The sequence below is a fragment of the Mirounga angustirostris genome, unplaced genomic scaffold, assembly GCF_029215605.1.
Source record: "Mirounga angustirostris isolate CCGP_5_RB_7025 unplaced genomic scaffold, mMirAng1.0.hap1 SCAF_11, whole genome shotgun sequence".
Lineage (NCBI taxonomy): Eukaryota > Metazoa > Chordata > Mammalia > Carnivora > Phocidae > Mirounga > Mirounga angustirostris.
The window spans coordinates 110540965-110556752 of NW_026991719.1; the positions used below are offsets into that span (position 1 = coordinate 110540965).

Genomic DNA, 15788 nt, shown 5'->3' on the forward strand with positions numbered 1-15788 from the left:
TAAAGCAGCCATCATAAAAATGTTTGAGCCAGTAATTCCAAATATAAAAACAAAGGGTAAAACACTCTTAGCAAAGAAATAGAAGATATAAAGAAGAACCAAATGGAAATTTCAGAACTGAGAAAGCAAAATAACCAAAATAAAAAACTCAATGATGGGTTAAAAAAAAAAAAACAAAAACCAGAAACTCAATGGATGGGCTCAACAGCAGAATGGATGAGACAGAAAAAAGCAGTAGTAAGCTTGAAGATAAAAAAATGGAAATTACTCAGGATGAACAACAGAGGGAAAGTAGACCAAAAAAAATATGAACAGAGCCTTAGGAACATATGGGATCGTATCAAAAGATATAGTACTCATGGCATCAGAATCCCAGAAGGAGAAGAGAAAGAAAACAGGGCTGAAAAAGTAGTCAAAGAAATACTGGCTGAAAATTTCTCAATTTGGCAAAAGACATAAACCTACAGATTCAAGAAGTGTAGTGGATCCCAAAGAGGATAAACCCAAAGAGGATAAACCCAAAGAAATCCAGGCTGAGCTACATAGTCAAACTTCTGAAAACTAAAAACAAAGAAAAAATCTTGAAAGAGCTGGAGAGAAATGATACCTTTACCTATCAAGGAAAAACAATTCCAATGACAGTGGGTTTCTCATCAGAACCTGTGGAGGTCACAAGGAAGTGGCATAATGTTTTTCAAGTGCTGAAAGAAAAGAACCACCAACACAGACTTCTCTGTCCAGCAAAAGTATCCTTTAGAAATGAAGGGGAAATCAATACATTCTCAGATGAAGGAAAATTAAAAGAATTTGTCACTAGTACACCAACACTTAAAGAATGGCTAAAGGAAGTTCTCCAAAAATAAAGAAAGGATTAAAAAAAAAGGGCTCTTAGAACATCAGGAAGTAAAGAGGAGCAAAGAAAGAGCAAAAAATAAGGGTAAATACAATAGGTTTTCCTTCTTCTTTTGAGTTTTCTAAATTGTTTGCTGGTTGAATAAAAAAAAAAAACATTGTCTAATACGTTTATCAATATATGTAGAGGAAATATTTTTAAAAGATTTTATTTATTTATGAATAAATAGAGAGCAAGCATGAGCAGGGGCAGGGGCAGAGAGAGAGGGAGAAGCAGACTCCCCACTGAGCACAGAGCCTGACTTGGAGCTCAATCCCAGGACCCTGAGATCATGACCTGAGCTGAAGTCAGACTCAACCAACTGAGCCACCCAGGTGCACCTGTAGAGGAAATATTTAAGACAATTATCTTATAAACTGGGGAGGAGGTAAAGGGACATAAAGGAAGGCAAAGTTTTCACATTTTGCTCTACTAGGTAAAATGACATCAGTTAGTATAGTATCTTTGTATAGTATAGTATCTCTGTACAAAGAGATACTGTATAGTATTGCTATACAAAGAGATACTCTTGGAAACCTATAGATAAATCAAAATGAAATTCTAAAAAATGCTCAAGTAACCCACAGGAAGATTAAAAAAATAAAAACAGAAAACAAAAGATAGAACAAACAGAAAACATCAAAAATGGAGATGTCCAACATGTCACTCAACAGGTGAATGGTTCAAAAAATTGTGCTACGTTCATACCATGGACTCATGTTCAGCCATAAAAATGAGAAAACTATTGATACACGTCACAACTTGGATGAATATCCAGGGAATTATGATGAATAAAAAAAAGACACTCTCAAAAAGTCACATACTGTATGATTCCATTTATTTTTTATTTTTTTAAAAAAGATTTTATTTACTTATTTGACAGAGAGAGAGAGCACAAGCAGGGGGACCAGCAGAGGGAGAGGGACAAGGACCCTGGGATCATGACCTGAGCTGAAAGCAAATGCTTAACCAACTGAGCCACCCAGGCACCCCTGTATGATTCCATTTATAAAACATTCTTAAAATGACAAAATTGTAGAGATGAACAGATTGGTGGTTTCTGCGGGTTAGAGACAGGCTGGGTGTAACTATAAGGGGTAGCATGAGGGATATCTTTGTGGTGATAGACTAGTTCTGTATCTTGATTGCAATGGTGTCTATACAAATCTACACATAATAAAAAGGCTTAGAACTATACACAAACAGTAGATCTCATGTGAAGTTTCTTGCCATAAAACAACAACCACAAAAAGGGGCAGGAGGAAACTTTGAGAGGTAATGGATATGCTTATCACCTGATTGTGGTGGTGGTTTCACAGGTATATGCATATCTTCAAACTCATCAAATTGTACACATTAACTGTGTCCAGCTCTCGGTATATCAATTGTTCCTCAATAAAGCTGTGTAAAAAAAAACAAAATAACCACTGTGAGAAAATGGGTGAACAGTACAGGGGATGTCTCTGTACTACATTTCCATTTTCCCGTGAATCCATAATTACATTGAAATAAAAACTTTCCAAAAAGGTAATCTCAAAAAGCAGAGATATACAGTGATCATGTATGAGAAGATTCAACATCAAGATGTCAATTCTCTTCAAACTGATCTATAAATTTAATTCAGGTTCAATAAAAATTGCAACAGGATTTTTAATGGATCTGAACAAGCTGATCCTAAAGTTTATGCTGAAGAGTGAGGCACCAAGAATAGACAAAGCAATTTTGAAGAAGAGCAATGGAGGACAGATTATCAAGACTTATCAGGGTATAGCAATTAAAACAGTGTGGTATTGGCAGATGGATAAATAGATCAGTGGAATAGAAAAAGAGCCTAAAAATAACTCCTATAAATCTGTGGGAAGTAGGCATATGACAGACATTGATTATAAAACATGGAAGAGGGGCGCCTGGGTGGCTAAGTCTGTTAAGCATGTGCCTTCAGCTCAGGTCATGATCCCAGGGTCCTGGGATCGAGCCTGGCATCGGGCTCCCTGCTCAGCAGGGAGTTTGCTTAGTCCTCTCTCTCTGCCCCTCCCCAACCCCGCTCGTGTGTGCTCTCTCTCAAAAAAAGAATAAATAAACTCTTTAAAATATATATAAATCATGGAAGATATGATATAGACTATTCAATAAATATTAAAATTATCCATGTGAGATAAGATAAAATTAGATAATATCTTCAAATCCTACCTAAGAATTAATTCAAAATGAATTAAAGATCTAAATGTTATTTTTTTAAGTTTATTCATTTAAGTAACCTCTACACCCCATGTGGGGCTCGAACTCATGACCCCGAGATCAGCAAAATTTTATAACATTTTGATGCAAATATAGAATACCTTTATGATCTTGGAGTAAGGAAGAATTTATTAATCACACATGCATACAAACTCACAAATTTTAATAGAGAAGACTGATAAATGTGACTGCTTTAAATATTAAAATGTCTATGGAAAACAAATGACACTATAAAGTTAAAAACAAGCCATACAGTGGGAGAAGACATTTGCCACACACAAAATTGAAAAAGAAACCGTATCCAAAAGATACATAATAAATACATTTTGAAAAGGCAACCAACCCAAAAGAAAAATGGGCAAAGAATACCAACAGGCAACAAACAGAAGGAACTAGAATGATCTACAAATGTATGAAAAGATGCTCAACCTCACTAGTATTCAAGAAAATACTTGTCAGATTGGCAAAAATTAAAACTCAAAAGTTACCAGTGGTATGGTGTCATGGGAACACGTAGACCACTGGGAGGACTATTGGTAAAAAAATTGGAAACAACCTAAATATCCATCAACTGGGGAATGAGTAAATTAAGTGTGTCATGGCTGTACTATTAGGTTGCTGTTCAGCAGTGAGATAACCTACATGGACTGATCTCAGGAAATAATGCTGAGAATGGGTTGACAGGAAGTGGGAGATAAAGGGAACTTCAACTTTTCCTTAAGTATTTTACTCTTTTTATTAAAAAAAAAAATTGGAAGACAGGGGCGCCTGGGTGGCTCAGTCGGTTAAACACCCGACTCTTGGTTTCCACTCAGGGCGAGATCTAAAGGTCAGTGGGATCGAGCCCCGCATCAGGCTCCACATTCAGTGTGGAGTCTGCTTAAAGATTCTCTCTCTCTCTCAAATAAATAAATAAACCTTTAAAAAACGGAAAACAAAATAAATATGGTAGTGTATTTCCACTCTGCATGACAAGAACACAATGCTTGCTACATTCTTCTCTGAACATTCCTATATTTTGAAAGTTCTAAGTGAAAGGTGTGGCATGAGATGCTTCTGATAAATACTCAGTTTAGGGAACCATTATATTAAGGTACTAGTAACTTTATATGTTAACCTTCCCAGGGACACTTTCATTTTTAAAGAAGGCTGCAGTGTTTAATCCAAAGCTTGAGGCACTGTGGGATTTGCTGTCACTTATGAACTGTGGGTTTTGGAGTTTTGAAGACAAAACTTCAAAGGGAGTTATCTTCCTCCCCTGTGCTAGTCTTGCAATTTGGGTAAGTTGCCACGGCTCTGAGCGAATGATAGGCTCCCGTTAAGTTGGACAGCTCAGAGAGAACAGAACATTTTCCCATTCAATGATGCTTTCATTCTTTATAAATACAGCTGCATTTGAAACAACTCCACATGGAATAAAATTTAGAGCCAAGTTTATAGAAACACGGACACCTATGTGCAAACAAACCCCCTCAAATTTTATCAAGCATGGATTCTACCCTGCTCGTCAACCTGGAGTAGACTGAACACAATTTAAATATTTCTTGGTTTGTCTGTGGAGTATCAAGTCTTGTCCAGAGCTCGGAGACTCCTACTCCCTTCACCCCGATCAACTCTGCCAGTTGTTTAAACGGCTCGAATCTTTCTGCAACCACGGCTTTTAAGTGAGAGTCTTTTTATTGCTTTGGGCATGTTCCTTCTCCTAGCCAGTGCTCAGAATTTTAACTATCTAACTATTCAATTTCTCTCTGTCTCTTTACATGGGGGAGAAACTGGATTTCTGTTCCACACAGCTTGGCAAAAGCTAGCAGGGAGTGAGAGATTACAGCCAGATGCACATCTGCATGTCAGCAGCAAGAAGGTCTGGGATGGTGCTTTTTCAATCAGAAGGGAGTCATTTTCCCCCTCTCGAAGGAGAGGGCCTCCTCCCTCCCATCAGATATTTGGCGGCTAGATGCTCACTGATTAATTACTGAGGTCGCATCTACACACAACTGGTTTTCTTAACAACAATCCTAGCAGGTTTCCAGTTCATTCCTGAATGTGCTTCTTATTTTTAAAAGAACTACCCTCCTTTCCCAAAGCATAGAAATAAAGCATAATTTTTAAAAAGATTTTATGTATTTATTTGAGAGAGAGAGTGAGAGAGAGAGCACGAGAGAGGGTAGGGGAGAGGGAGAAGCAGACTCCTTGCTGAGTGGGGAGCCCGACGCAGGGCTCGATCCCAGGACCCTGGGATCATGACCTGAGCCGCAGACAGATGCTTCATGGACTGGGCCACCCAGACGCCCCTAAAGCATAATTTTAAAACAAAGGATTCCACCACAGTTTCTAATAATAGAAAATCAAGCACCAGTGGGAGAGTGTTTTCAGGGAAAGGGAAACATTTTGAGTACCCTTCCAAACAGAACACCAAGCCAATCAGTTATTCTATTTGCACATCACATGATATATCATTCCTAATATTTTCTGGTCAAGTCCAGAAAGGTAAGGCAACATAGGCATCTTTCTCTGTACCCCAACGGCTCTCCATGTGCCTAAGAGAGAGAGCATATCAAGTTCATTACTAGTAAGTTCCTTTTTCTAGTTTGACTCATTACTGAGAATTTCCATCTGTTTTCCAAGACATCTGAGGTCCCCAATACAATCACTGCATTAAACCTAACCTGGAAACTGCCTCTGGGATCACTTTCTCATTTCTAAGGAGCTCAACATGCAATGCAGCCGGTGCTAGAAGTAGTTGATTGCAAGAAGTATAATTATGGGTTCTCCAAGACAAGCTAAATTTGCGAGAATGGGTTGACGGTCACCACTTTAATTAAGATCCCATCTCTGTATCAGGGAAAATACTGGAACCTCACAAATGAGCAGTAGCTCCGTGACATCAATGACAATCTGCTATGCAAAATTTGGGGGCAATCCAAATGAAAATGTGTGTACTACAGCTCTGAAAAGCTGCACCTACCCATCTCGCCTCCCCAAGTTCATCTCTCTCCTCTCCCAGAGAGCACACATCTTGTGGGAGAGGAGAGAGATGAACTTGGGGAGGCGAGATGGGTAGGTGCAGCTCCAGTTCTCAACTGCGATACAACTGACAGATGATATTCACGTGTGTCACATACTCCCATGGGTGTACTTGGGGACTACACAATTCTTGGCACGCCAGCTATTAATCGGGCCCTTTTCTCTAACTCTCATTAAAACATACTGAAACGCAAGCAGGCACAGAAGGATAACCTTGAATCCATTCCAACTTATAACTACAGTAAAGCAGTCAGCAATGTTGGTACAGTCACTCCTATCAGTAGCAAGTTATTTACATTAACACTTTACAGCCAATCACAATGGTTCCTCTTGTCATGTCAGTGACCTGCCATGCTCTCTCACGCCTCCGCACATGCTCTTCCCACTGCTCCAAAAGGTCTAAAACCCCACCGAAGAAGTCCACAAAACAAGTTTGTTGACTGACTGAGGGAATGAATGAATGAAGTGCTTGCGACCTCAGATAAGCCTCCCACCGCGTTTGTAACATTTGCACATTGGGCGGCAGCCACACATCGATGAAAAATAATATTCTGTTACGAATAGGAAAGTCAACTGTGATTATGGGCAATTTTCTTAACCAGAAAGCATTGAGTAGTAAGATGCTTTGCAGCTGTACATTTTTATTAAGGACCGTTTAAATAAACATAAAACATGTTTGCCAGGAGAGGGTAAAAAGACGGATGCAAATTTCAGTCCGAAAAATAGGTACATTCATTATTTTTTGCATTTGCCTTAAAATGTGCCCCTAAAACAGCAATTACCCTTGGATGTCATTTTTGACCAGCGACAGGGACCAGAAATAGTGACTTAATTTAGGCAGGAGTTTGCTAGGACATAATATGGCTACTGTGCCTGGAGTCTTTCTTGGTCATAAAAGCAGTAAGGAAGTATGACATAACGTTGTGATGGTAAATCACAGCCCAAGCCATTTTGGTTGGCAGAATTTGAAAGACAAACATTACTTCAGGAGCAGAGAAGACGTGCCTAATTACCTCCGTGCCTGGGCTGGGTTCCCTGCAGCTTGGGTCGTTCCTGGACTCAGGTGTGTCCACACGGCCAGGGGGAGTGGGGGGGAGAGTAGGCGCCTGGGGATGTGAGGACTGGCAGCCCCCCTCTGCAACCTCCTCTCCAGGGAAATCGGGCAGCTGAACCAAAGGAGAAGGCAGCCTCCAGGGGCCCTGTGGAGCCTAGAGGGAGTGAGACTGGGGAGAGAATACAGGCTGGTCCCAGCCACTCTGCCTGGGAAGTGGTGGGGAGCTGAGCCCATCATATTTATGAATCTGCCATTTTTACCTCGGGCCAGCCCAAACCACCTCCTCCTTCCCTCCTGAGGTTTCCCCATCTGGGCACAGCCAAGGCCCAAATGGGGCTGGGGACTCACCCACCCCAGGGGTAACCACTGTCTTGAGATGGAGCCTTCTTTCCTTGCTTGCTGCATTTTCAGAGCTCAGAAACCTCGATTCCTTTGTAGCTTTTATTTGACACTCACAGCCCCAGGCCCCCCTCCTTTCTTGCTTCTGTATTCTCTGTCTCTGTCTGTCTGTCTGTCTGTCTCTCTGTCCCTTTATGGAAATTGGCTGTCCTCTCATAGTAGAGTAGAATATAGCAGAATCCCAGCAAGGCTTTCCCTGGGGCATTCATCCCTTTGCCAGAGCTTTTGTTTTTCTCTCTCATTCCTCACATGTATACCCCAAATCCCAGTAATTCTCCACCTTTTTCTTTTTAATTGCAGCAATACACACAGAACATAAAATTGACATTTTTACAAAAAGATTTTATTTATTTATTTATTTGAGAGGGAGGGTGAGAGAGAGAGAGAGAAAGGAAAAGAGAGAGCTGAGAGTAAGGGAAAGAAGAGGGACAAGCAGACTCTGCAGAGCGCGGAATCCAATGCGCAGCTCGATGCAGGGCTCAATCTCAGGACCCCGAGATCATGACCTGAGCTGAAATCAAGAGTCAGATGCTTAACCGACTGAGCCGTCCAGGCGCCCCGACATTTTTTTTTAAAATCCAAAATGTGTTTATTGGGATAGTTTCCCACTCATCTTCATTTTGGGTGCTTTTAGTGCCGCTTCTGTGTGAAGGAGCATCCCTCTGTAAGCCTTGCTTTTCCTCCTGTGGGCTGCAAAGGGCAGAGGGACAGCCGGCAAACAACTACGGTTTGTGTGTGGCTAGAGACGGTAGTAACTTCGTAGGATCCCGGGCATTTCACGTCCATGAAGCAGGAGTTGAGTCTCTTCACCAGGCGCTTCTTGTTGTGCTTCCTCTTCTCCTCTTCCAGGGATGGGTGGAGAAGGTCCTTCGTGAGGGGCATATTCTTATGGGCAGGTCGTCACCACCAGAAAGGCCATAAAATTGACATTAACCATTTTTAAGTGTCCAGTTCAGGGGCATTAAGCCCATTCACACCGTTGTGTGCCATCTTTCTCCAGAATTCGTCTTCCCTGACTGAAACTACATATTAAACAACTCTCCTTTTGCCCCACCTCAAGCCCCTGGCAACCACCATTCTGTCGCCATGAATGTGACTACTCCAGGTCCCCCACGTAAATGGAATCGTATGGTATTTTTGTGTGTGTGTGACAGGCTGATTTCATTTAGCCTAACATCTTCAGGTGTCATCTGTCGTGTGTAGCAGGTGTCAGAATTCCCTCCCTTTTTAAGGCTGAGTAATACTCCACTGTATGGACATACCACCTTTTGCTTACATTGCTTCCACCTTCTAAACTTGCCTTTGAATTGTGGAAACATTAGGCATGAACACCCGAAGTGCTGAAGCTCTCCGGTGCCCCATCCTCTGCTCTCCAGAATCCTCGTCTCAGACCACCACAGCCCCCAGGTATTACTAGCACGCAGACCAGTTGCTAAGTGGTTGGCACACTCTCTTGTGCTTAATCTTCGCAACAGTGCAGTGAGGTGGGTGTTTCTCCCGTATAACAGAGTCTTCTACTGAGACGCAGAAAAGCTAAGCTACTTGCCTAAGGCCAAACAGTTAATATGCTTGTCTGACTGCAAAGCCTCTACTCAGAAGCACCACTCCCAGTGCCTACGCAAGGCCCAGAGGCCCTCTGCCACCAGTTCCTCCTGTTTGGTTTCAGATTGGGTTGGTTTGTAAGAAAAGTAGAGCTGACTCTATGCACTGACAGACCATTGACCACATGTGCCTGGAAGGGCCCTCTGGATCCTGAAAGCCTGGCCACCCCCCTCTTGCATGCACGTGCACACGCACGTACACACACACGCGCATGTACACACACACAAAGAGTTCTGAAATCATTCTACTCTGGGGGCTGTCAGGACTTCTCTATTGCTGTTTAAGCCAGGCAGCGAGCATTATTGAGATGCTGGGATTGGTTTTAACTTTGTTCATCAATTAGCCGAAAGAAGCCTGGCCTAGACTCGGGACTTGATTCGTGTTCTTGGATCTGCTACTCTTCCATAAGCTATTTGTTTCATTTCCTCTCCGGAGGCAATCTGCTCTTGAATGGATTGATTACAGAGGTGCCCAGCATTTGAAAATGCTAGAAGAATTAGGCTTGAGGCTGTTGGCAGATGCTTACCTGTTCGTGTAAGTGTGCCTTAGAAGCCCAAGTGACACCACTTTCTACCAAGGAAAAGAAGGGCTGAGGGGCTTTGTGGCTGAGACTGGGGGGGGGGGGAGTGTGGAGGGGTGCCCCATGGAGGTGAGAAAAAGCCTAGTGGGGCCGGGAACTTGCAAATAGAAAACACAAACTCAATTGCCTCAGTTCTGCTAGGAGCTGGCCAAGTCCACAGCTCTCTCTGATGCTACCCCAAAGGCTGGCCAGAGTGGTTCTGCACATGCCGGTACCCTGGGCAGCAGCAGGCCCAGCTGGGTAAACAGAAGTGCAGGAGCAAAACAAGCCAATAAATCATGGCACGGCTCTAGGCTGCCCCAGTCCCCTCCTCCCTCTTCCTTTCCAGCTCCCCCGGGTCTCCCTATCAAGCAAATGGGCCCAGGTGTCCTTTGATCTATCTCCTTGCCCTTCACAAGGGAGAAATGTATCCATAGGAAGGGTGAGCTCAGCCCCACCTGTGACCTGCCCCAGGGTTCCTTGCAGGGAGCTGTGAGCTTCACACATCCAGCTGCTAATGGCAAAAGAGAGAAGCAGACATGGGGTGTTTGAGAAGTTTAAGGTTGGCCTATGGTTAGAGGGGCCCTGGGTGGTTGACCTTTATAGAGTTACAGAGATGAATGGGCCTGTTCTCCACCTCAAGCATGAGCCATCGCTTATACTAAGCACACGGAGCCCTGATGGGACCAGAGCTAAGCTCAAACTCCACCACTGCTCCTTTGCCTTGTGGCTTGTGTTTTTCATACACTCCCTGTGCTCGAAATTTGGAGCTCTCGCATTTTGAGAGCCCTCATCCTGCTAGTAAACGGATATATCGCCCACTGTTGGGTCATTGATCCACAGAGGCCTTCTTCCTCCAGGAGGCCCACACAGTGTCCTGTTCTACTGGGTAGAGCTCTTCTGACTGCTGTACCCCCAGTGCCTAGAACAGTGACAACATCTCATTGGTGCTGATTAAACACTTCTTGAGTGAATGAATGAACTGGCATAATGTAATGGTGGAGGGGTCAGTCTCTGAAGTCAGAACAGAACTGCAGCCCAAGTTCTGCCAGTTTGACCTTGGGAAAGATAACTTCCCTTGGCCTTGGTTTTCTTGTCTATAAAATAATAGTATCATAAAAAGAGTAATGTGTGAATTAAAAAAAATAATGCATGCACTGAGCCAGTGCATGACCCCCGTAAGTCCTCAGTAAGATGTTAGTTATTATCATTTTGTATATCAACTCCAGGCAACTGGTCTAGATTGCTGGGGGTGCTGAATTGAGGATTCTGTGGTCTCAACCCAACTCGATGGAAAACAGTACTCTAAGGCCTGCTATGAGTGAAGATAGGAGAAATGGGAGCTTACTTACAGGGGATTTGCCTTCTCTGGTTTGGCCATGAAAATGGCCAACCCTGAACCATCTTGGAATACTCTTCAGGGAGAAGTACATTGTGTACATATGGCAAATTGCTTTTATCAGCCATGCAGGTGTAAGAAAAAAGCTTAAGGCTTCAGTGGGGACTGCCCCCCACAGTAAAGGCAAGGATGGAGAGTAGGCCTGCCTACTAAAATTCCAAAACTATTCAAATAACCCACTGCTTGCCTAGGGTTGGAAGTAGCATTCTTTTTAAAAAGATTTATTTATTGGGCACCTGGGTGGCTCAGATGGTTAAGCGTCTGCCTTCGGCTCAGGTCATGATCTCAGGGTCCTGGGATCGAGTCCCGCATCGGGCTCCCTGCTCCTTGGGAGCCTGCTTCTCCCTCTGCCTCTGTCTGTCTCTAATGAATAAATAAATAAAATCTTAAAAAAAAAAAGATTTATTTATTTATTTGAGAGAGAGAGCATGAGCGGGAGGAGAGGGCTGAGGGAGAGGGAGAGAATCCTCAAGCAGACTCCCCACTGAGCATGGAACCCCACACAGGGTTCAATCCCAGGACCCTGAGATCATGACTTGGGCCGAAATCAGGAGTCAGATGCTCAACAGACTGAGCCACTCAGGTGCCCCAGAAATAGCATTCTTCATAAAAAAAAGCAGACCCTGATGGGAAGTCATTCCCCTATTCTTGAGTCTCTGGTTCTATAAGAAGAATGACTGTCTTTCCATGTGCTTGAGTCTGTCAAATGTCACACACTATATTTCAAACATGTGAGTTGACATCATGTGAGCAATACTGCACTCATTTCCAACCCTATTTGAACTTCAAAGGACATGTCAGCCACATTAGTCCCACCTAAGTATGTGGCACTTTTGATCAACAGGTACCTGATGGCCAAGAAGACTTAAGAGGCCCATGTGTATTTAGAAATGGAGCCAAGAAAGAGAATTTTTGACTAAAGGTAAATGAACCTAAGTCTTGTAAAGTTTGAGTTCAGCTGTAAACACAAAGCACATGAAGTCAGAGAAAGTCTTAAATTCTCTATCTGAAAACGCTCCAATGACATCATCTTGAGCCTGGGAGTGTCTCTGGGGTCTGGAGAAGTGTGAGCCAGGAAGCCTCCATGGAGCAAAAAAAAATGTTCCCCGTCACAAAGTCTCTCCAGAGACTTCTGGCTCTCAACAAAGCACTAGGGTGGACTTAGGCTCTGAAGGGCACTGTGAGGGTAGGAGTATAACCTTTCACTCCCCATTCCCTGAACAAGCTTCACCAAACAACGAACTTGCCTTTGTACATTACTTGAAAAGTACCTAAGGAACACCCTGCTCTCCAGAAATACCTCCTTCTTGGCCTCTCTCGCAAGTCATCTTTTTTTCTTTTAACAGCTTTAGGGCTTGACATTCCTCATGATCAGAGAATTTGGACAGGGTAACTTAGGGAGGCCTTAGCAAACAAGAACACGTGACTCAAGCAAGTGGATGCCATCTGGTCAGTTAGTAAGGCTTGTGGGCAAGGGGCACTCAATAGGGAACCAATTATGAGAGTAGTCTCAGGGCCTAAGGTCCCAGCTGAGGGGTGGGGGCAGGCAGAGACCTCAGAGATCTAATCCTAGGACCTGGCTACCTGAGGCCACCAGGGGCTGGACACAGCAGCAGAAGAGGGAGATTTGAGGGCAAAGAAAACAAATTGTTTATATTTTGCCTGGAGCCATGCTGGGCAGCACTTCTCTCAGAGTCCTACTTTCTCACCAGACAGAAGGGAGACAAAGCTGAAAGATTGCTCACCTCCTTTTCTCTGCACACCTCCCTCCCTTGCCAAATGAATTGGGTACAAAGGGGCCTGTGAATGATTGTGTTTGGCAGAAAGGCTAGGCCCCCTCTTTATGGGCTGCTTACTGATAAAGAATTTATAATAGTCATTCTCTAAATAGAAAGAATTTCATTTTCGCCTCACACCTGGGCAAAACTATGGACAAATATTCTTTATGAATATAGATGTAAAAATCCTCAAAAAATTCAGAATAGGTGAATCCATGGAGACAAAAAGTAGATTAGTGGTTGCCAAGGGCTAGGAAGAGGGAAGAATAAGGAGTGACTGCTTAATGTGTATGGGGTTTCCTTCCGGGGTGATGAAAATGTTCTGGAATTACATAGCAGTGATGATTGCACAACAGTGTGAATGTACTAAATGCTACTGAGTTGGACACACTGAAATGGTTGAAATGGTGAATTTTATGTTATGTGTATTTTACCACAATAATAAAAAATCTTCAACAAAAATATAGTTGACCCTTGAAGAATGCAGGGGTTAGGGGCACCAATCCCCCCATGCAGTCGAAAAATCCACATGTAACTTTTGATTCCCCAAGAATTTAACTACTGCTGACTGAAAGCCTCACCAATAACATAAACAGTCAATTAACACATATTTTGTATGTTATACATATTATATACTATATTCTTACAATAACATAAGCTAGAGAAAAGAAAATGTTATTAAGAAAATCATGAGAGAGGGGTGCCTGGGTGGCTCAGTCAGTTGAGCATCCGACTCTTGGTTTTGGCTCGGGTCATGATCTCAGGGTCGTGGGATGGAGCCCCACGTCGGGCTCTGCACTGGGCATGGAGCCTGCTTTGGATTCATTCTCTCCCTCTCCCTCTGCCCCTCCCCCGCCCTCTCTCTTTCTAAAAAAAAAAAAAAAGGAAAGAAAATCATGAGAGAAAATACATTTACTGTTTATTGAAAAAGATCTACATATAAGTGGACCTATGCATTTCAAGCCCATATTGCTCAAAGGTCAACTGTACCCCAAAATTGAAATCAACAACATATAAAAAGGATTATATACAATGATCAAATGGGATTTTTCCCAGGAATTCATTTCAATATGAAAATCAATCCCTATAATATGCTATAGTAATAGAACAAAGGACAAAAACCACATGTTCATCTCAATAGTTGCAGGACAAGTATTTGACAAAATCCAATATCTTTTCATGATAAAAACACTCAACAAACCAGGAATAGAAAGTAACTTCCTCAGTCCGTCAAAGGGCATCTATGAAAAACTCACAGTTAACATAAAATGTAATGGTATAAAGACTGAAAGCTTTGGGGTGCCTGGGCAGCTCAGTCAGTTAAGCATCTGCCTTTGGCTCAGGTCATGATCCTGGGATCAAGCCACATGTCGGGCTCCCTAGTCAGCAGGGAGTCTGCTTGTCTCTCTCCCTCCGCCCTCCCTCCCCCTTCATGCTCTCTATTGCCCACTCTCTCTCTCTCAAATAAATAAATAAAATCTTTTAGGGGTGCCTGGGTGGCTCAGTTGGTTCAGTGTCTGCCTTTGGCTCAGCTCATAATCCCAGAGTCCTGGGATCGGGTCCCGCATCGGGCTCCCTGCTCAGCGGGGTGTCTGCTTCTCCCTCTGCCTCTGCCCCTGCTCATGTGTGCTCTCTCTCTCTCTCGCAAATAAATAAAACCTTAAAAATAAAATAAAATCTTTCTTCTAAGAAAAAGACTGAAAGCTCTTTCCCTAAGATCAGGAATAATACAAAGATTTCTACTCTCATCACTTCTATTCAACATTGTACCAGAGGTTCTAACCAGGCCAATTAGGCAAGAGAAAGAAATAAAAGGCATCCATATTGGAAAGAAAGAAGTAAAAATATCCCTATTCATAGATGATATAATCTTATACGTAGAAAATTCTTTTTTTTTTTTAAAGATTTTATTTATTTGACAGAGAGAGACACAGCGAGAGAGGGAACACAAGCAGGGGGAGTGGGAGAGGGAGAAGCAGGCTTCCCGCGGAGCAGGGAGCCCGATGGGGGGGCTCGATCCCAGGACCCTGGGATCATGACCTGAGCCAAAGGCAGACGCTTAACGACTGAGCCACCCAGGTGCCCCTATACGTAGAAAATTCTAAAGAATCTACCAAAATAACCTATTCAAGCTAGTAATCATGCTCAGCAAGATTGCAGGATACAAGATTTACAAAAAAAAAAAAAAAGAGAGAGAGAGAGAGAGCACAAAGGAAAAAAAGAGAGAGACAAACCAAGAAACAGACTCTTAACTATAGTGAACAAACTGATGATTACCGGGGGGAGGTGGATAGGGGGCTGGATTACACAGATTATGGAGATTAAGGAGTACACTTGTTGTGATGAGCACTGGGTGATACATGGGTGATACCTGAGGCTAACATAACACTGTATGATAACTATACTAGAATTTAAAATAAAATTTTAAAAGATCAATTGTATTACAATACATAAACCATGGACACCCTGAAAATCAAATTAAGAAAACAATTCCATTTACAATAAAGTAATAAAATAATTAGGAATAAATTTAACAAAAGAGGTGCAAGACTTGCACACTGAAAACTATAGAACATTATTGAGCAAAATAAAAGAAGACCTAAATAAATGAAAAGACATTCTTCATTGATGGATTAGAAGACATAATATTGTTATGATCGCAATACTCCCCAAATCAATCATTTTGAATCAAACAGATGCAATGCAATCCCTAACAAAATCCCAGTGGGCTTTTCATGCAGAAATTGACATGCTGATCCTAAAATTCACATGGAAATGGCAAGAGACCAGGAGCTAAAACTATTAAAACTAAAACTCTTAGAAGATAACATAGCTATAAATCC

The 15788-nt window shown here is 42.5% G+C and overlaps 2 protein-coding genes across 4 annotated transcripts in view; both read right to left on the reverse strand.

Annotated features, from left to right (window-relative positions):
• Positions 1-15788, reverse strand: part of PABIR2 (PABIR family member 2) — a 207154-nt gene that overhangs the window by 123445 nt on the left and 67921 nt on the right. The window contains exon 10 of one of the 3 annotated variants that reach the window (XM_064574589.1): positions 2158-2293. The exons of the other annotated variants lie outside the window; for them this stretch is intronic. Coding sequence (XP_064430659.1) covers positions 2206-2293 — 88 coding nt within the window. The 3' untranslated portion in view covers positions 2158-2205. Of the gene's footprint in view, positions 1-2157; positions 2294-15788 lie in introns of those variants that run through there. 3 annotated transcript variants of the gene reach the window in all.
• Positions 7997-9797, reverse strand: LOC123839523 (small ribosomal subunit protein eS27-like). Its single transcript, XM_064574859.1, has one exon. The coding sequence runs from the start codon at positions 8487-8489 to the stop codon at positions 8238-8240; it is 252 nt and encodes an 83-aa protein (XP_064430929.1). The 5' UTR covers positions 8490-9797; the 3' UTR covers positions 7997-8237.